Source organism: Solanum stenotomum, chromosome 3 (assembly GCF_019186545.1).
Source record: "Solanum stenotomum isolate F172 chromosome 3, ASM1918654v1, whole genome shotgun sequence".
In the NCBI taxonomy this organism is placed as follows: Eukaryota; Viridiplantae; Streptophyta; class Magnoliopsida; order Solanales; family Solanaceae; genus Solanum; species Solanum stenotomum.
Window position 1 is genome coordinate 4,162,174 of NC_064284.1, and position 20,280 is coordinate 4,182,453.

General features: G+C 34.2%; 2 protein-coding genes across 2 annotated transcripts; one reads left to right on the top strand and one right to left on the bottom strand.

Annotated features, from left to right (window-relative positions):
- Positions 1-3,946: 3,946 nt before the first annotated feature.
- LOC125860802 (tubulin beta chain-like) lies at positions 3,947-5,890 on the top strand. Its single transcript, XM_049540824.1, has 3 exons — positions 3,947-4,366; positions 4,550-4,819; positions 5,113-5,890. The coding sequence occupies exons 1-3, from the start codon at positions 3,973-3,975 to the stop codon at positions 5,778-5,780; spliced, it is 1,332 nt and encodes a 443-aa protein (XP_049396781.1). The 5' UTR covers positions 3,947-3,972; the 3' UTR covers positions 5,781-5,890.
- Positions 5,891-6,413: 523 nt separating this feature from the next.
- LOC125860231 (phosphoethanolamine N-methyltransferase-like) lies at positions 6,414-12,199 on the bottom strand. Its single transcript, XM_049540155.1, has 12 exons — positions 11,857-12,199; positions 11,657-11,772; positions 10,601-10,738; positions 10,257-10,394; positions 9,338-9,481; positions 8,662-8,769; positions 8,429-8,570; positions 7,630-7,910; positions 7,100-7,261; positions 6,949-7,002; positions 6,787-6,861; positions 6,414-6,683 (listed from the first exon to the last, which is right to left on the bottom strand). The coding sequence occupies exons 1-12, from the start codon at positions 11,870-11,872 to the stop codon at positions 6,585-6,587; spliced, it is 1,473 nt and encodes a 490-aa protein (XP_049396112.1). The 5' UTR covers positions 11,873-12,199; the 3' UTR covers positions 6,414-6,584.
- Positions 12,200-20,280: the final 8,081 nt, after the last annotated feature.

Consider the following 20,280-nt stretch of genomic DNA (forward strand, 5'->3'; position numbering starts at 1 on the left):
TTTTTAAATCAATGAATTAATACAATTTAAAATTTACCAATATTAATAATATTTATCAGGTTATAATTTTACACTTGATGAGATGATTTACAATTTACCATATAAATATATATAATTTTTCTTTAGAATAAAAATTATGAATAAATATTGGGTCCTTGTACCGCATGATTTTTCCCATACTAGTTATAATTAAAAGAAGATAAAATTAATGTTGAATGATCAACACTATTTTAGGATAAGATCACTAATCAACAAATGAATAATCTTTGAATTTTATATTTCATAATGTAGTTGTAAACTTGTAATTATAGTATTGGGAAAAACGCATCATAACAAATAATCGTGTCTTTTAACTTGATGTTAGCTACCATTTATATTCTCTAAAACGTTTTCAAAATCTCCCAAAAATTAAATAAAATCTACAGCCAAATATTTATTTCAATTTTTTTTTTTTTGTAAAAAATGAATTTCAAAATGTATGTTTAAACGAAAGCTTATTTCAAAGATGTAAAATGTATGAATAGTAACTGAATTAGGTTTGAAAGATGCAATCAGTTTCGTAAACTTATAGAGATTTGATTCTTTTTTCTCTGATAACTTTTTTTGGTACTAAATAAATTGTATAGAAGACTTTGACTCATCATATATCTATGTATGTTCATGCTAATCATATTTCAGGCAAAGGACACAAATCTGTCTATATGGAAGCTGTTACAGAAGATATACATTTACAAACTGCAAAAATATAAACTAACAAATAAAAAGAGTGTTGCAGGAGAATCTTGTCCATGCCAAATTGTACTTTTTGGCTTATTCTTACTCTTAACTTTTTACCTTGACTTGGATAAAAAAGTGCTCTATCTTTTCTTCAAAAAGTGACTTCCAAATCTTTTTTGTCCACAAATCATATTACTATATAGTTTTTACATAGTAATATTTTTTATTCTATTGTATCATAATATCTTCTTTTGCTTTGTTTGAATATATTTGTGCTAATCCTAAGTTTTTTCTATAAATAATTTCCTTAGCCACGCGGATTGTTCATTTTCCTAGGTACTTTCTACAACCCTAAATTTCATGTTCACTTAAGCACAACAACATTGTACTAAATTTACTTTTTGTACATTCTCTAAGTAAATTTCATAACATGCAATATTATTAGGGTTTGAATCAAAAGCTAGCTACTGAGTTCTATTGAACACGTAATTTGAAGTCAACATTCGTCCTGGGTTGAGTCAAACCTGACAATTATACTAATTATTTAACCTATATATTGCAAATTTTTTTGGGCCTACTTGAAAATTCATTCATTACATCAACAATGCAATTTTTAGTGGGTTTCAAGCTAAGTAAGTTTTTGATGTCTGTATTCGAACTTCAACTAATTTAAATACACGTTTGTGTATTATTTTTGTTTCCCTATACTCTAGGCTCAAACCCCAAGTCTCTTAATTAGTCAAGGGACGAGTGGAAAGATCATAATTCTCCCACTCCACCACCGGCCTTATCGTGTACACTATCAATATATAAAAGAAAATTATAATCTATTTCACTAGGTTTATGTAATAAGTTATCACATCATAAAAGTATAAATGATGGGATTAATAATCTCATGACTGTCTAATATCTGAAAAATGTAGGATAAAATAGTCTTGCATTTTACGGTAATGCTATACCTCATATAAAACGACTGATGTTGGTGAATTAAATAATAAATGGAGGAAAGATACAAAACTGATTGGGAGAGGGACAATACAAAGGGGGCAACTGTCAAAGGCATAAATAAGGCAGGCAAAAGGATGCAGAAGTTTCTCTATTGTAGTTTAAATAAGTGATCACGTCTTGTCTTTCTTTCTTTCTCTCTCTACTGAATTTGGGGGTCCTTATATATCATGAGATCATCATGTGAGTACTCATTTTGTCTCACTTTCTCTCTCTACAAAACCCTAGCTAATATATAGCTGTAAGAATGTTAAATGAAAGAATGCCACCACCACATAATATGAAAACGATAGACCACTGCACACCCTCATTCCTACTGGTCCATTCAACCCCACCCCACCCCACCCTTCTATTTTATTTTTTTCACGAGATAATGGTAAAATCACGTACATATTATCCTTTTTAGACTCTACGTATATATTATCGCATACTATTACTCACCTTATTTGTAACACTCTTACTATATATGAAAATTGACGGAAAAATAATACTTCCTCCGTCCCATTTTATATGATGTAGTTTGACTCGATATGGAGTTTAAGAAAGGAAGGAAGACTTTTAAAACTTGTGGTCTAAAATGAATGATGGAAATTTGTGTGACTGTAAATCATTTCATCAAGGATAAAATGGACATTTTAAAGTTAAACTGTTACTTAATATAGAAATGTGTCATTTTGTTTTTCGATAGACTAAAAAAGAAAGTAAGTCATATAAAATGAAACAGATGAAGTAATAAACAAACGATATGTAATGCCCCTTTACCAATATGGAGTCGTCTTGGTACGTACATTGGTTTAGTTGAATGCTAAGAGAAGATGTAGAATTGATCAATATTACTTTATCTCAATTTATTTCCTCAAAATGTCTCGATGAAATATTTGCAAAACTAATTCCCTGACATCTATGAGCCAAAGGCAGATCTACGGGGCGTGAGGGTGTTCATCCAAATTCTACTGCAAAAAATTACATTGTATATAAGAAAGATAATTTATTTATTTTTTGCTTTTACAGGTATATATATAAATTTTGAATCTTCTCAACTCAAGATTAGATGACCGGTCTTTACTTAACACTATTAAGAGCTTGGTGTAACAAGCAGTAATTTGGGCCACCTAACAGCTTAATGGACCCTCATGAAAGTGTGGTCCAGTCCAATGTACCGAATGCCTAAGGCCCAAATTCAACTATATCAGGCAGTTAGTGGCAGATTGCACTGTTCTTTCATTTGGGCCTAAATATTTCTAGGCCCAAAAGGAAAACCTAAGGCCCAGGAAAATTGTCCCTTCAATGACATCGAGCCCGATGGTCAGTTAAATCGATAGCCCAACTCATAAGGATGAATATTTTGTTACGATATAGTAACGAAGTCATGATTTTTCACTAACGAGGATTAAAATATGAAAAGATCAACATATGAAGAAATCAAAGAGGGGTCAACATCTACTATATATATACATTAAAAGTAATTTTAATCATGTATAAATATCATAATTTTCCGTGTCCATCCTTGGTAGCAACAAATAACTATTTTTAATCTGTGATTTAAAAATAGTCATTTGCTTAATTTCCTTAAATTTTAAATGTTATATAACTTGTTCTGGTATTGCAGTATTACCTTCGTGGATCAACTTGTTCATTCATTGGGCATAATTATTACCTAAAACAGTTCCAAGAAAAGAGTTTAAGAGTCGGTCTAAATAAATAATAAAAGAGTGAAGCGGCATACCTACTTACTTATATATTGACATAATTATTAAAGCACCACTAATAAATTAAACTTTCATTATCATAGAAATAAGATAGAATCCTTCTATTTTTAACTAAAGATTTTCAATTTGCAGGGAACATTTAATTTGGTGTGAATTTTGATTAATCAAACTATGTGTCTACAGAGGTATCTTTGATTTAAAAAGTCATTTGTTTTAGCATAGTTTTAAAACATTACAAAGTCTTTTCATATTTCTTAAACTATATATTCAGTCAAACTAAAACACATAAATTCTAATACCAAATTTTATATATATATATATATTAGGAAAGGACGGCACATCTCAAGAGAAAGAGGCACAAATGGCAAACTTTGATCATGAGAGGCCACCCACAAAATATCCATTGTTATATTTCAACAGGACGGACACTTCTTAACCGTTGGATCAAACAAATCATTATTTGTATATGTATATATATACCTTACCTTATATAACATCCTCAATATTAGTGTAAAATAAAAAGAAAAAAGAAACTTTGAAAATGCGTGAGATTCTTCATATTCAAGCAGGACAATGTGGGAATCAAATAGGATCAAAATTCTGGGAAGTTGTATGTGACGAACACGGGATTGATCCAACTGGAAAATACTGTGGAGATTCAGAATTGCAGCTTGAAAGAGTTAATGTTTATTACAATGAAACTGGAAATGGACGTTACGTGCCACGGGCAGTTCTCATGGACCTTGAACCTGGTACTATGGACAGCATCAAATCAGGTCCTTTCGGACAAATTTTTCGCCCTGATAACTATGTTTTCGGACAATCTGGTGCTGGAAATAATTGGGCTAAAGGACATTATACTGAGGGTGCTGAACTTATTGACTCTGTTCTTGATGTTGTTCGAAAAGAAGCTGAAAACTCCGATTGCTTACAAGGTTAATAATAAAATTTATTTTGACTCGTATAACCCATACTAGTACTTTCCATACGAAATAGTATGGAAAGTAAAATCAAGATAGTAGAAGAGTAAATTTGAACTTTTTCTCTTAGAAAAACAACAACTTGTTTCATAGAGGGAATATGTTATTTTTATGATAAACGCGAAAATATGAATACAGGATTTCAGGTGTGTCACTCACTTGGAGGAGGGACAGGATCAGGAATGGGAACACTGTTGATATCAAAGATCAGAGAAGAATATCCAGACAGAATGATGCTTACCTTCTCTGTTTTCCCATCACCAAAAGTTTCAGACACAGTGGTTGAGCCTTACAATGCTACACTTTCAGTCCATCAACTGGTTGAAAATGCTGATGAGTGTATGGTTCTTGATAATGAAGCTCTCTATGACATCTGCTTCAGGACTCTCAAACTCTCCACACCAAGTTGTAAGAACAACCAAAACACTTACTAATACTTTTATCAGCATGATTAATCTCTGGTCATTGAATTTAATCCACTATAACAGTAAAGTCACAAAACTATTTTTTGTCACAATTAAGTAACTTTACTTTTACGACAAAGTCTATCCGTCAAGGTGACTTCTACTGGGTCGAGTTGCCTTTCTTTATGGTTATAGTGTCTAAAGTTCCGTTATTTTAATATGAAAAAGATATTGTGACTTTACTGTTACGGAAGAAAAAAGTTTGTTATAATTCATCTGTTTTATTGTTGTGATCAGTTGGAGACCTGAATCATCTGATTTCAGCAACAATGAGTGGTGTGACATGTTGCCTGCGATTCCCTGGCCAGCTGAATTCTGATCTTCGAAAACTAGCTGTGAACTTAATCCCTTTCCCAAGGCTTCATTTTTTTATGGTTGGATTCGCGCCTCTAACATCAAGAGGATCTCAGCAATATCGAGCACTTACAGTCCCTGAACTGACACAACAAATGTGGGATTCCAAGAACATGATGTGTGCTGCTGATCCAAGACATGGTCGTTACCTCACAGCCTCAGCATTGTTTAGAGGCAAAATGAGCACAAAAGAAGTTGATGAGCAAATGATGAATGTGCAGAACAAGAACTCTTCGTATTTTGTGGAATGGATTCCGAACAATGTTAAATCCAGTGTTTGTGACATACCACCTAGAGGGCTTTCGATGTCTTCAACTTTTATTGGAAATTCAACTTCAATTCAAGAAATGTTTAGGAGAGTAAGTGAGCAGTTCACTGCAATGTTTAGGAGAAAGGCATTTTTGCATTGGTACACTGGAGAAGGGATGGATGAAATGGAATTTACTGAAGCAGAGAGTAATATGAATGATCTTGTGGCGGAGTATCAACAGTATCAAGATGCCACAGCTGAAGAAAACAGTGATTATGAAGATGAAACTGGAGAAGATTAAAGGTGTTCGACCAATCTGCTATTACGTATGTTACGTGCTGCAGTGAACCTGAAACTGCATTAAATTTATATTTCTCTACTATATTTGTACTGTGTTTATGCATTTCTGATACTGTGAACCTCTTATCCTGTTTACTACTTTTGTTCATTTAAAAGGTGTCAGTGGCAAGAACACAACGTATTGTATTCTTGTCCTGACTTTATACTAAAAGGATTCTACTCTAGTCAGTAGAATTTAATTGCAAAATTTACCTAATATATGTTGAAGACACTTCTTAAGTTTGTGTGTCATGAATCTCACTCGCATGATGTTAATTCAAAACTAATAGTGAGCTGCAAAAATTTCCTTCTAGATGAATTGGATCATGTCACATGATAATTACTTCTCCATCCTCTCTTTCTTAATGTTAAAGGAAGGGGAGGCTTGCAACACTATCAAAAACTTTAAACTAACATGAATTTCAGTGGTTTTGTAAGATAATAATTATTAGTTGAATGATCAGCAGGCACGCATACAGAAAGCCGACAATTCCTAACTCACACTACACTAGTTAAATATGGTGTGACAGAACAAATGCACAACATATCACGAAATATGAAACTCATTAAGGATGCGACATGCATCAAAATCTGAGGCAGAATGATAGCAAATGAAGAACAAATTCTTCCAAGATGAGGGAAGCAGTATACTAGTAATATTTTTTTATCCCTAAATCGCAGGTAAAACAATTATTACATAGAACTGGAAGAAATGTTCATACTCTGGAACATAAATGGAAATGGATCCACCACACGTTTGGATAAATCATTTCTTCTTGGCAATGAACAAGCCCCACCTCTGCTCGCCAGATGAACTCCTGATTAACTTAGCCTTCCAACCTCCAACTATTTCATTATAGTCTTGCTGTAATATTTTAAAATAAGAAAAAGAAGAAAATCAATCCACAAAAGATGAGAAAAATTAAAACATACAAATTACAAAGTGTATCATATAATGAAGCACTCACTTCAGAGAACTCATGGATAAAGGACTCTTTTTCCTTCTCCACAGTATCTAACTCCTTTTGCAGAACCTCAATGAACTGCAATGCAAGTGCAGAAACTAGGTCTGTATCAATATATTGCTAGCCTTGCAGATCAGTTTAAGACAAGATCTGTACATTACATACCTGTTCAGTACGATCCTCGGCCACAACTTCATGAAAACCCGCATCTCTGAGCATCTATATGGTCGGCACAAGTAAAATTCAAAGAAGCAGTCAAACAATAAACACGAGGCAAAAAAGAGGAGAGGACCTGCTACATGGAATGAGTACATACCTGCCCATATGCTTCAACATCATGTAAATCATACCCCCTTTGCTTAATATAACCTTCGAATTCTTTTGATGCTGGTCCAGCTCTTTTGCAGTAATCACTTATAAGAACTTTGCCTCCTGGTCTCAGCCACTTGTAGAAAGATCTGAACAGTGCGGGTTTGTCCTGACATCACACCGTTGAAACAACAAATAAATAAACCATGAAACAACACATTATAAAGATATTGACTTCAACAGTGAACGGTTAAAGGAAAAAAGTGAGGGATAATTTGGGTGGTGCAAAGCCCTTCCATCACGAAAGATAAAAACAAAATGAGCAAAATAAATTGCTTTCAGAGGAGTTGTAAGATGACCAAGAAGATGAGATGACATGACACTGTGCCAACGTTGACTGCAGAAGAATACATACAGAAAGGACAACTTTTACCACAGAAATTGCAATTAAGTACGTGGTATAGCAATTGAAGAAAGAACCAAGTGGAATGAAAAGAAGTAGAATAAAGAAAAGATTTAGAAGCTCAGGTGAATTACCTGGATGTGAAGGATAGTATCCCGACTGTATATGACATCAAATGTACAATCAGGATATGTTTTCTTGGTGCAATCAGCAACCTCAAATTCAACAGCACACTTGAGACCAATAGCACGCTCAAGAGCAAAAGATATCATGTTGATAGACAGGTCAATGCCAACAACGTGAACATCGTACTTTTCAGCCATGTAGAAGTTACCTCCTCCAATGCCACAGCCAACATCAAGGACTTTTTGGCCAGGCTGAAGATCCAACATGGCTACAAATTCTTTTGTAGTTTCTGCTCAATAACAAGTACTGCTCAGAAACTAAATGATTGAAAAAGAACAAAATAACATTGCATCAAGCGAGAAGACACACTTGCAAGCAGATATCTCCACAGTACCAAGTGCACACTCTGCATAAGTCCTCACCACAATTACAGTGAAACAAAAGAAACTTAGCAAGCATAACCTTGAGAGTCTAAGGGCCATTTTTTTAATAAGGTAAGGGCTTAAGGTCTAAGGTCTAAGGACATTATTGGAGAACCAATAAATTCCAAGGGGTTGACATTCATGGAACCACTGGACACTCAAAGGTTGATTGGGTTCTCCCATTTAAGTTAAATCGCAAAGGCATCTATGGAAACAAGTTTTTGTCTCATGCCAAATGCATGATTGGTTTCTAGACATAGATCTAGTCTCTAGTATGATGAATGAAAAAGTTGTATTATCTCCCTATGGTAGTCCCAAGATTGTCAAACACGTATTTACAATCCCTCTACAGTAAACAAGACAACATGCAATCTGAGAGGCATACCAAGTCCTCCTGTGCTAACAAAACCTTGTCCAAAGACTCGTTCATATCGTAGTATGCCACTACACTTGTACTGAACAGTATCCAAGAAACGCTGAAATTCCATGTCATCCTTAGAAGCAACCTTCTGCCATGTCCAGCAAATCTGCAAGGTGCAAGCAGCAACAAAACAGTGATTAGATAGCCAGGTTAATATCAAACTAACTAAAGGGTTGATGAGGTAAGCATAATTCTACCTGATTTTGATTCTTTTTGTTCTTCACATAAGCTCCGATGCACTTGCAACCAGCAAGAGAAAGTTCAAATGATTTTCCATCACCAGCTACGTGACATTCTCTGAAAACCTGTGTTTGACAGTTATTTTTCAGCTCTTACTATACTTTCTTAGTAACAATTGAGAATGGGGACCAGCTATGTCCGGTGACAACTGATTGACGCATCAACTCAAGTTATTCCCAAAGTGACAACTGACAAATGCATCGCTTCAAACTATTCATACTTCCATTGTGTAAAGTAAGGTTTTTTGGTTATATTATCTTATAGAAAGAGTGGTAATTTAGAGTGCACAATAAAGTTTCAAAGCACTTCATCTTTTTGGTATGGTAGAGTTTCAGAGCACTTTATGACAGAGCGGCGATCACTTAAGAAAAACATAATCAAACTCCAGAGAAAAGAAAATGCCTTATCGAGGGTTTACCAAAGAGAACCACTTAACGGCAAAGAAAAAAGGACAGGAATATACACACAGAAGTGTGAAAAAATTACTACATGAAGACAAATAGTTGGTAAGCACAGTAACATACTTCAGCACTGTGTTGAATTGAATTCCAAGGATATAATAAATTTTCTTTTAAAATGCAGCTCTCATAACATAATGTGGGACAAGAAAACAGTTGAAAGCAAAGTTAAGACCTTTGTATAAAAGCTAGGGTCTCGATAGTGGGTTGGGTTGTTCTTTCGCTTGTGGTCTCCTGATTGATGGAAGCATGACTCTCTGAAAAATATGTGACCACCGACTTTCAACCATTTAACCATTCTCTCAACAAGAGCCTTAACCTGCAGCAAGGGTAGAAACAAATTCAAATGTTTAAGTCACAAAAAAGTACAGCAATTCAAATCAGGCAAAGGTATGGTGAGTGAGGAAGATCTCATATATAGACATTTTGGCAGCAAGCTATAAAGAGTGAGAAATATTTCTAACAGTTGTTACACCAGTAAGCTAACACCCATAATGGACGCTGATAGCTACAGGTAAGTAAATCATATGAAAAACAATATTAAAAGCTGATATTTAGTACTCAGCATATCATTCAAATTACAGTTGTCGAAGAGGTGCTCAAATTATAGATTGCCATATAGGGCTGAAAGCAATGTTTTCAACCTAAAGCCATTGAGGAAATAAAGGTTAAATACATATAGCATTAAGTTTTTATTTTCAACAATGCTGCTGTAAATCATGTTCTTGCAAAGAAAATGCTTCATTTTGTTGAGGATCTTAGTGTGTCACTAAGTGAAAAATCAAATTAGTTTAAACATGTATGTGTAACATAGCTTAACTATTTGCCTGTATATTTTAAGCTTTGCCTAACCGTGATCTCTCCACACCACCACTAAAATAGATTTTTAAAGGAAAATGCTTTAAATACTCAAAAGTAACCAACCAACATGATGAATATTAGCTAATATAGTAACTGTCTCATAGCCAGTCTTGCATACATCTATATCCAAATTTGACACATTTAACTGGCGATTCGTTCTTTGTATAGAATATAGATGTAACTACAGTGATTTTTCTATGTGGAAGATGAGGCAAATAAAAGAGAGAATTTACCTCTTCATCAGAAAGATACATCAGTAGCCAGTTAGAAAATATCAAGTCCACCGATTCCGGTGAAAAATTCAAATTCGGAGAAGTCACATCAGCACACATGAACTTGACATTCTTATGGTACCCATTTATGTTTTCATTCTGCAAGGAAGCACATTAAAAGATAAGGATATGCACAAACATATTCTATGAGTTTATCATTACTTATCAATTATGAAGAAATGACAAATGAATCTTCTAAACTAGTTCTTTTCTTTTCTTCTTAATCCTAGTAACCTCCTTATTGACAGCACATGTTGGATGGAGACAGAAAATGCAAATATCTGAAGGGTAAAACAACTGAAAACCTTCTTAATTGCGCCTTCAATAAAGTCCAATGCTATAAGCTGTCCAGCTTTATTGGCTAATTCACCAGTGAATCGGCCAATACCAGCACCCAGTTCCAACACAGTTTTCCCTTCATACGGCGGAAGCAGGGAGAGCACCTATATGACCATCCAAAAGTTTCAAATTATGGGGAGATAGGTAAATTGTCTTACATGTAATCATGCCAACTCACAAAACAAACCAGTTAGAACGTGTGGTTCTGCAACAAAATTAAGAACAAGAAGGTGCTAATTTCTTCTCAAAGCAGGAAACAGATTCAATGAACACAAGGAGTTTGGACCTCCAAAGAGGAGAGGCTGTAGTGCATCAGTCTAAATAATGACCAAAACTCCCATACACTAGAATCTCAACCCTAGTTACTGAATTTCACAACCAATTAATTTACATACCGAACGCTGGATCAGCAATACAGCTTCACATTAGCATTCAACAAAGACAATATATACATAGAACAACGCCTGGGAAATGCCCAGAAAATTACGAGTTGAAGATAACTAAAGGGGCAATTATAGTAAATATTTAATTATTTAGTATATATTGTCAGTCCCAGCTCCATCAGTCACTAGGGACCGATGAGATTACTGTCCGTGATTATTCTATATTGTAGTAAATCCTTAAAAAGAGCTGGTGTTTTTTTCCTATCAGTCTTCACCAACTAGAATCCCTTGTGTCTGAATCTTATTGAAGTGGGATGGAACCATTTTAAATCTGAATCAGATGTGTGTGGATTTTAACTCCGTAAGTAAACAAGTATTTGGTTATCAAACAGTAATTCCATATTAACGGATATGTCGTAGGACCTTGATACTAATAACACTTGGAAACAAATTTAAGCACTGTGCTACGTTTTTTGCTTTTGGCAAAAGAAAAGGCTATACTCCAAAATGGAATATCAATGAAAATGACTTGCACAATAGTGAGTAATTCTTAATCAATACGATCTTCTAACTAATTTATATATCCAAGCGAGATTAAGCTAATATGGACATCAATAGATCATAGAATGAATCATATACCTCAGGTCTCTCTTCTTTGTCGAGATCCGCTGCTTTAGAGTCGAGCATCATGGCCTCGACAGTGAGTTCCGCAGTGTGTTCAATCCAATAACTCTTTTGAACCTCACGCTCTTGTCCTACACACCACATGATTTCACAATCAAAACCGTCCAATTCAAACAAAATACGTAAGATAAGAGATGACTGACAGTCTAACATACCCGAAGCAGCAGCCATGGTTGGTTGATGATAGAGGAATCTGATGTGATGATTTGGAATGGTTGAAGAAGACAATGTGGATTGGGAATTAGTATATGGTAGAGAAATAAATTGCTAAAAACCCTCAATGGCAAGACGAGATCTAGAGAAGCTCCTGGATCTACGGTTATTGTTTCTACCTTTCTGATGCATCAATCAGTTAGACGTGAAATAGTTTTTTTTTTTTGTGAAGAAATGCAATAGAAACGAAATGGCATTGAGAATGGGAAAACAGGCGACTATGTATTCGTTGATATTACAGAAAGAAAGAAAGAGAGAATCGGAGAGACGTGAATTAGGGGTGGCTGCTGAAGCCGTGAAGGGGAAGGTGGATATGATGATATAATCACAAGTACTAATTTTTTTTATTTTTTTTCATTCGAGGTTGCATAACTCCTACTAAATTTAAGTCGTCTATTATTAAATTTGAATCGCAAATCATTTTTGGGGTGTGCTGGAGCAGTTTATTACTCCATCAAAAAGCCATGTTGATAGTTACAAATTTTTTTTCAAATGTTTAAAAATTAATATGTATGCATAAAAGTTCATTTATATCATACAGAAATTGTTACTATAATTTTCTATATACTAGTAGCTAATTGAACGTGTTTTGTATGTATGTATTATAATTATGTTAAATATATATTTGTAAAATAAATTATTTTGTGTACCTTATATTATTAATTACATAAAAAAAAGTGTATTTGAATAACACGAATGATTATGATAAGATGACAATCTTAAAGTTGTGATGAAAAATGTTGTCAAAAACATTTTCTACGGAAAAAAAACTTTCTTAAAAAATAAGAAAGTTGATATTCCTACGGAAGGCTAATTTCATAAATGATATTTCATGTACATTGTCTCATCATCCCCAATCACCAAATGCTTCCAATCCCACCCCTTAACCAACCTGATGAGATATGAGTGTAAGGTAGTTAAGGAGTTAGTTATTTCACCAAGATGCTCAAGGGTAGTATAGACCTTTTATATTGTTTGTTACAACTAATTCTTCAAGTTAGTTAGTTAGTTTGATTAGAAGTTAGATTCTATAAATAGTACTTTTCAGCATTGTAAAAGTTAGTCTTTGAACTCAAACAATGAGAGTTTCTCTTCTTCTATCTTAGCTCCTTGTTAATGGAGATTTTGTGTTAACTCTGTTTCAGTTCGTTTTAGTTCATGGTATCAAAGCTACACACAGTGATTACTGTGATAGGCAATTTCGATCGAGGATTATAGAATCAAGTTACAGATTCACAGATCCATCAGTTCATCAGTCGATCTATAGGTTTTACACAAAGTTTTGGGTGAAATTTGTAGATAATTGGTGAGTGCTTAGCTTCCGCAAACAATTGTTGATCAGTAGTGAATCAGGATGACGAATGGAAGAACATCTGCAGACTCAATTCCAGGCAACAATGGAGAAAACACAGGTGTATCAATGTCGATACCTAATTCTGTAATTGGCCAAGGTATTGACTACAATCATCCTCTTTTTCTTAGTCCTACAGATTTAAGTGGAGTAAATCTTATTTCGTTTCAATTACTTGGAATTGAGAACTACTCTCTATGGAATAGATCGATTACACTAGCATTGTTAGGACGCAATAAACTGGGGTTAATTGATGGAACCTGTAGTAAAGAGATGTTTAGTGAAGAATTGTGGGGACAATGGGAGAGAGTGAATGCTGTAGTACTGTCCTGGTTAATGAACTCAGTGTCGAAGAGTTTACTGAGTGGAATTGCTTTTGCTACAAATGCTTCTCATGTTTGGAGTGATTTAAAAGAAAGATTTGACAGGGTAGATGGTTCGAGAACCTATAGTCTTCATAAAGACATTGTATCACTACAACAGGGGACTGCTTCTGTTTCTGTGTATTACACCAGACTCAAGACCTTGTGGGATGAGTTTGAGGCTGTAGTTCCTTCTCCTGGATGTAATTGTGCTAAGTCGAAGGAGTTTGTAAACCACTTGAGCAGACAGAAATTGTATCAGTTTTTAATGGGGCTTAATGAGTCATATCATCAGGCTAGAAGTCAAATTTTAATGATGAATCCCTTACCAACTGTCAATCATGCTTATGCTATGGTAGTAGGGGATGAGAGTCAAAAGGCTGTGATTTCACACATTAGCAATATGGGGCTGAGTTCTGAGAGTATGGATCCTATGGCCATGTACTCTAAATCATCTGCTGCTGGTTCTACTTCAGGAGTGAATCAGAGATTTAAAAGGAACTCTCTTCTCATTTGTGATTTCTGTAAATGTAAGGGTCATAGTAAAGAATTTTGCTACAAAATTGTGGGGTATCCTCCTGATTTCAAGTCCAAAAGGAAGGTTCAAGGTGGTGTTCCTTCAGGCTACAACAATCCTGGTTCAGGTCAGGCTCATTTTTCTTATGGCTTGAATACTAATGTGCATGAAGCAGGATGGGATCTGAAGTCTGCTACTGCACAAAGTGAGCATGGAAGAGTGGATGGTAATAGCATTTCTAAAGCAGCAAGTCAAGCAGAAATAGATGTGAAACGATTACTGAAGGGTTGTACATTCACAAAGGAACAATATGACCATATTCTTAGAGGTCTCACACAAAACCAAGGCCCTGCAACATCTGAGAGCAATACTACTTTTGCTGCTCACACTGCAGGTAAATCCTTGTTTGTTTCTGAGACTAATGCAGTATGGATTGTAGACTCTGGTGCAACAAACCATATGGTTTCTCAGATGGACATGTTTATAAAAGGTTCTGTGTCAAAATTACAGATTCCTAAAATTGTACATCTGCCTAATGGGGGTACTACTCAGGTTACTCATGTTGGTTCTTGTGCCTTAACAGACAGGAGTGTTATCTCAAATGTATTTTACTTACCTGAATTCAAGTATAACTTGATGTCTGTGAGTAAGTTAACAAAGGAACTTGATTGTTCAGTTACATTCTTCCCTAACTTCTGTGTTCTTCAGGAGCTTTACAATGGGAAGGTGAGAGTGGTTGGTAAAGAAGCAGGGTGTCTGTATACACAAAGTTCTGGAGGTGATGAAAAGAATACTGCATTGACAGTAGCACAAGTCCCATCTGATATGGAATTGTGGCATCAAAGGCTTGGACATGTTTCATCTGTAGTACTAGCTAAGATGTTTGATTTGAATATCAATAGTATGTGTAAAGTTTCCAAATGTTTAGTATGTCCCTATGCAAAACAGACTCGACTTCCTTTTCCATCTAGTAGTATCAAAAGTTGTACTAGCTTTGATTTGATTCATGTTGATCTTTGGGGTCCATACAATACAGCTACATTTGATGGCAATAAGTACTTTCTTACCATTGTTGATGATTTTTCCAGAATGACTTGGCTCTTCTTACTTAAACACAAGTTTGATGTATGTGTAGCATTAAAGATTTTTTTGCAGTATGTTAAGAATCAATTTGCTACACAAGTCAAGGTGATCAGATCTGACAATGGTACTGAGTTTGTAAACTCAGTTTGTACTACAATGTTTCAAGAGTTGGGTATTATTCATCAAAGGTCTTGTTCTTATACCCCTCAGCAAAATGGGGTAGCTGAGAGGAAACATAGACACTTACTAGAAGTGACAAGGGCATTGAGGTTTCAGGGTAAAATTCCATTGAAGTATTGGGGGCATTGTGTTCTAGCTGCAGCATATCTCATTAATAGAGTTCCTAGTAGTGTTCTGAATTATCAAAGTCCCTATGAAAGATTATATGGAAGTAAACCTAGATTGACACACTTGAGAACTATTGGATGTCTGTGTCTTTCCAAAAATCTAGTTGAACATGACAAAATGATGCCCAGATCTAAGTCTGCAGTTCATATGGGGTATTCTGAGACACAAAAAGGTTATGTTTTATTTGATCTTACTGCTAAATCATTCTTTGTTAGCAGAGATGTTATATTTAGAGCCCTCAAGGCTTTGTTAGTCAAGGAGAGAAAGTATGCAGACTAACAAAGTCATTATATGGGCTCAAACAGGCTCCAAGGCAGTGGAACCATAAGCTGACTGAAGCTCTTACTACTCTTAACTTCAAACAAAGTCAATATGATCATTCCTTATTTGTCAATAAATCAGAAGCAGGCATTGTTGTGGTGTTAGTATATGTGGATGATATGATGATTACTGGCAGCAGCTTGAAGTTAATAGAGAAGACAAAACTGGAATTGCAGCAGGCTTTTAAAATGAAGGACTTAGGTGAATTGAAATATTTTCTGGGCATTGAGTTCACTAGGTCAGCAGAAGGGATATTGATGCATCAAAGAAAGTATGCTTTGGAACTTATAGCTGAGGTTGGGATGTCAGCAGCTAAGCCTGCAGGTACTCCTATTGATGTTAATGTTAAACTAACCTCAAAACTATATGATGAACATGAGAAAAGTCATGGAGCTCCTGAAGATCCTCTAGTAGATCAGACAATGTATCAAAGATTAATTGGAAAACTGTTGTATCTGAACATGACAAGACCAGACTTGTCTTTCAGCACACAGAACCTAAGTCAGTTCCTACAACAGCCAAAGAAATCTCACATGGATGCAGCCTTAAGAGTAGTGAGATATTTGAAAAAACAGCCTGGGCAGGGGTTATTGTTTCCTAGCTCTTCTGATGAAGTAGTCACTGCATTTTGTGATGCAGATTGGGCATCTTGTCCACTTACCAGAAGATCAGTAACAGGATATGTGGTTAAGGTAGGGAACTCTTTGGTGTCATGGAAGGCAAAGAAGCAGACTATAGTTTCCAAGAGCTCAGCTGAAGCTGAATATAGGAGTCTTGCCTCCACTGTGTCAGAGTTAATTTGGTTACTTGGATTACTTAGAGAAATAGAAGTTGACGTGCAGCTACCAGTTCAAGTGTATAGTGATAGTAAAGCTGCCATACAGATTGCTGCAAATCCGGTATATCATGAGAGGACAAAACATATTGAAATCGATTGTCATTTTATAAGGGAAAGATTACAACAAGGTTTGATCAAAGTTAACTACCTTCCTACACAAGAGCAGCCTGCAGATGTATTGACAAAAGGGCTATCAAAGTATCAACACGAATATCTCTTATCCAAGTTAGGTGTCTTAAATATTTTTTGCCCCACCTAACTTGAAGGGGAGTGATGAGATATGAGTGTAAGGTAGTTAAGGAGTTAGTTATTTCACCAAGATGCTCAAGGGTAGTATAGACCTTTTATATTGTTTGTTACAACTAATTCTTCAAGTTAGTTAGTTAGTTTGATTAGAAGTTAGATTCTATAAATAGTACTTTTCAGCATTGTAAAAGTTAGTCTTTGAACTCAAACAATGAGAGTTTCTCTTCTTCTATCTTAGCTCCTTGTTAATGGAGATTTTGTGTTAACTCTGTTTCAGTTCGTTTTAGTTCACAACCCAACCCATGCCATCCCCAAGCCCTCACTCTCTACCACATACTATTTTACTAGATTACATATAAATGCTCTTGGAATAATTTTTCGTATAAAAAATACGGAAAAAGGTCAAAATTGGCCCCAAACTATATGAAATAGACTATTTATACCCTTCATTATATTTTGGGATAAAAAATGTCCATAAAAGTCAAGTTTTTTTGTAGTGAATCTTAGTTGGCAATGCTTAGGTGGAGGGATTAGTCCCCTGTGGCTTGCCACATCACTAAAAAATTGGGATGTTAACTCTTGAGGGTATTTGTGGTCTCCTGGGATAATTGTGGGGGTATTTTTGATCCCAAAATGTAATGGAGGGTATAAGTGGTCTATTTCGCATAGTTCAGGGGCAATTTTGACCCTTTTCCGTAAAAAATAACAATGGGCCTACAAGTCGGAGTTTGTAAAGGAGACTAAAGAGGAAAAATTGGCCCAACAAGCTGGTGTTATACCTATTTGTAAGCACAGGACTCAGGAAGGGGCAAAGTAGCCCAATAGCTGTTAATCAGGCCCAAGATCGGAGCTTACTGGGCCATTGGGCTATTACAGGCACAAATCCATTTCTAAAGACTGAGGAGTGAAAGCTGAAGCTGTGATTTATGATATACATGCAGTTGGCAAATATTATGTATATTACGTGAAAATATTTATTTACACTCGATGTTTCAATAACAACATAATGGAAAAAGGGCTGAGAGCTGCACCTGTTATAACTAGTACATTTTATGTTAAATTACATCTTTTCTATACGAAATATCTCAATTACACTATTTCAATTTTCTTATAATTGGATTATATATATTATTATCATATGCAAATATCATATGGTTTTTACCCTAGAATTTGTTAGGAAAAAACTAGTGTACATCTGAAAACTGTCTATCATTATTATGAAGAAGTCATTTTTCACTTTATAAAGAATTGTACTTGTAGTTGTTATTTTTACTATTTGTATAATTGCACACGCTAGTTTTTAGAATTCTTATAAATACGTTAGATTATATTATACACTAAGTGAAAGAAGTATTTCAAGAACAACATCTTTAACACACCTCAAACCTAAATAATATTTAACGGGACAAATGCATTTGCCAAATGGTTACCAAATAATGATCAATGATTTTGAAATTTGATCAAATGATAAGGTCCTCTCATGAGGTATATTGTTATCTTAAGGAAATATTTAAATAAATAAATAATAATTGTATAAAAAACACACTATGTATTTGGATATAAAATCGAATTATTACTTGCAATATTTAATTGACTCCTCACGTGCAAGCACTTTTCTTTTTTAAAACTCTATATTAATTGGTGAAAAGAGTCAAGAAGCAAGAGTACAAGGAACTTTAAAGAATCCCAGAAGAGAAAAAAAGGCTGCAAAATGAACCACAAGGAAGAAGGATATTTTTAATCTTTTTTTTCTTCTTCTTTTTATTAAGAGCATATTTTTCAAAAAGAGTGTTCGATGGGAATCAAAGACTTAAAATAAATAAAAAAAGAAGGTAGAAAACAAAAACACGCATGCACGCAATATTATTTATATATAAAAAAAACATTTAATTTGGTACATATCGACAGGACAAACCCACAAAGGTTTGTCTAGGGAAAGGCCGACCCAACAAAAGATGGTGGGAGACATGGAAGGAAAAAGTCCTTTAATTTCTTTCACTATTATCTCTTTGTTCTTTTGATTTTTGTATTCGATATTTGTATTGAAATTTAATTATAATTAAGAGAAAAAATTGAATATATCATTGAACTTTGAAAAAAAGGTTCATTATAGTACTACTCTTATATGTTAATAGTTTGGTTCATTAATCATTTTTATTTGGGAAAAAGGTCTATTCATGTTATTATTACTATTTGTTAACCGAAATGATATACATGTTACAAATTATTAACATATGACATAAATGAGCCTTTTATCAAAATTCGATGACATGTTTGAATCTTTTCTCTTTTGAAAAATAATTTAATTAGGGAGGTGGTTGGATCATAATCAACGACATATAAAAAAAGATTATTGCATAAATCATAAATGAGCCTTTTATCATAAAAAATGATATAGAAGAGATAAATTTTTAATGGATAACATAAATGAACATTTTTTTAAAACTTGAGGAAGTTGGCTCTTTTGATTGAATTTTAATTAAAAATGAATGGATCTCAAATATTAGCGTTACACTTTGTTCAATTCCACAAGTTTTAATTTGTTTGCTTATGAAATCTCCCATTCTGAAATTTCTGATGGAACCAATGCGATAAGGACAAGGCATACGTCGTTGCCATTTCTATGCTCTAAAATACAGGCAAAAAATATAAAATTAGCTATAAATTTTATTGATAATTTATAGATAATAATTTCTCACTTGGGGATATTTTTTTATTTTTTATTTCTTAAAAGACAAAAAAATGAAAAAGAAATATGGTGCATACAAGTGCGTGCCTAAATTCACTTTCCGTAGTTCATTCGACCATAATTCGTTCGTAATAATTCCATGTATATAATGCATGGCAGCCATCATATAGCACCACTCCTTTTAATCAGTTAGCATTTGTTTTCTAGCCATCACCTTACATTCTTTTTTACAAAAATCTTGCACTGATGCACTTCACCTCTCCATTTTTTTTTTTTAATTTGATGTTCGATACTTATATTAAAATCGATAAAATTTAAATTCACTTATTTTGGAGCCATTTATGAGATTAAAACCATCTCACCATAACTCAAATTATGTTAATACTCCTAATTATGATAATGAAGATTGATTGTCAAGTGATATTAATTAGTAATGATTTATACATTACAGTAATTTATAATCATAAAAAAATTATGCAATGAATTATTATCTGTCAAAAATTTTAACGTTTAACGTATAGTATTAAGTTATGCTAGTTACCTAGTTAACAAAAATACGTTTAAAGCAGAAAACATCTATCTTCTTTTCAAAATAAGTGTCGGAGAGAGTT

Bases quoted from the DNA above. Each gene is read 5' to 3' on its own strand.
- LOC125860802 (XM_049540824.1), top strand. From the start codon at position 3,973: ATGCGTGAGATTCTTCATATTCAAGCAGGACAATGTGGGAATCAAATA. The intron at 4,367-4,549 runs GTTAATAATAAA...ATATGAATACAG, and splicing joins AAACTCCGATTGCTTACAAG to GATTTCAGGTGTGTCACTCA. The intron at 4,820-5,112 runs GTAAGAACAACC...TGTTGTGATCAG, and splicing joins CAAACTCTCCACACCAAGTT to TTGGAGACCTGAATCATCTG.
- LOC125860231 (XM_049540155.1), bottom strand. The intron at 8,571-8,661 runs GTAGAATTATGC...TGCACCTTGCAG, and splicing joins ACAAAAAGAATCAAAATCAG to ATTTGCTGGACATGGCAGAA. The intron at 7,911-8,428 runs GTATGCCTCTCA...GTTATTGAGCAG, and splicing joins TGTTAGCACAGGAGGACTTG to AAACTACAAAAGAATTTGTA.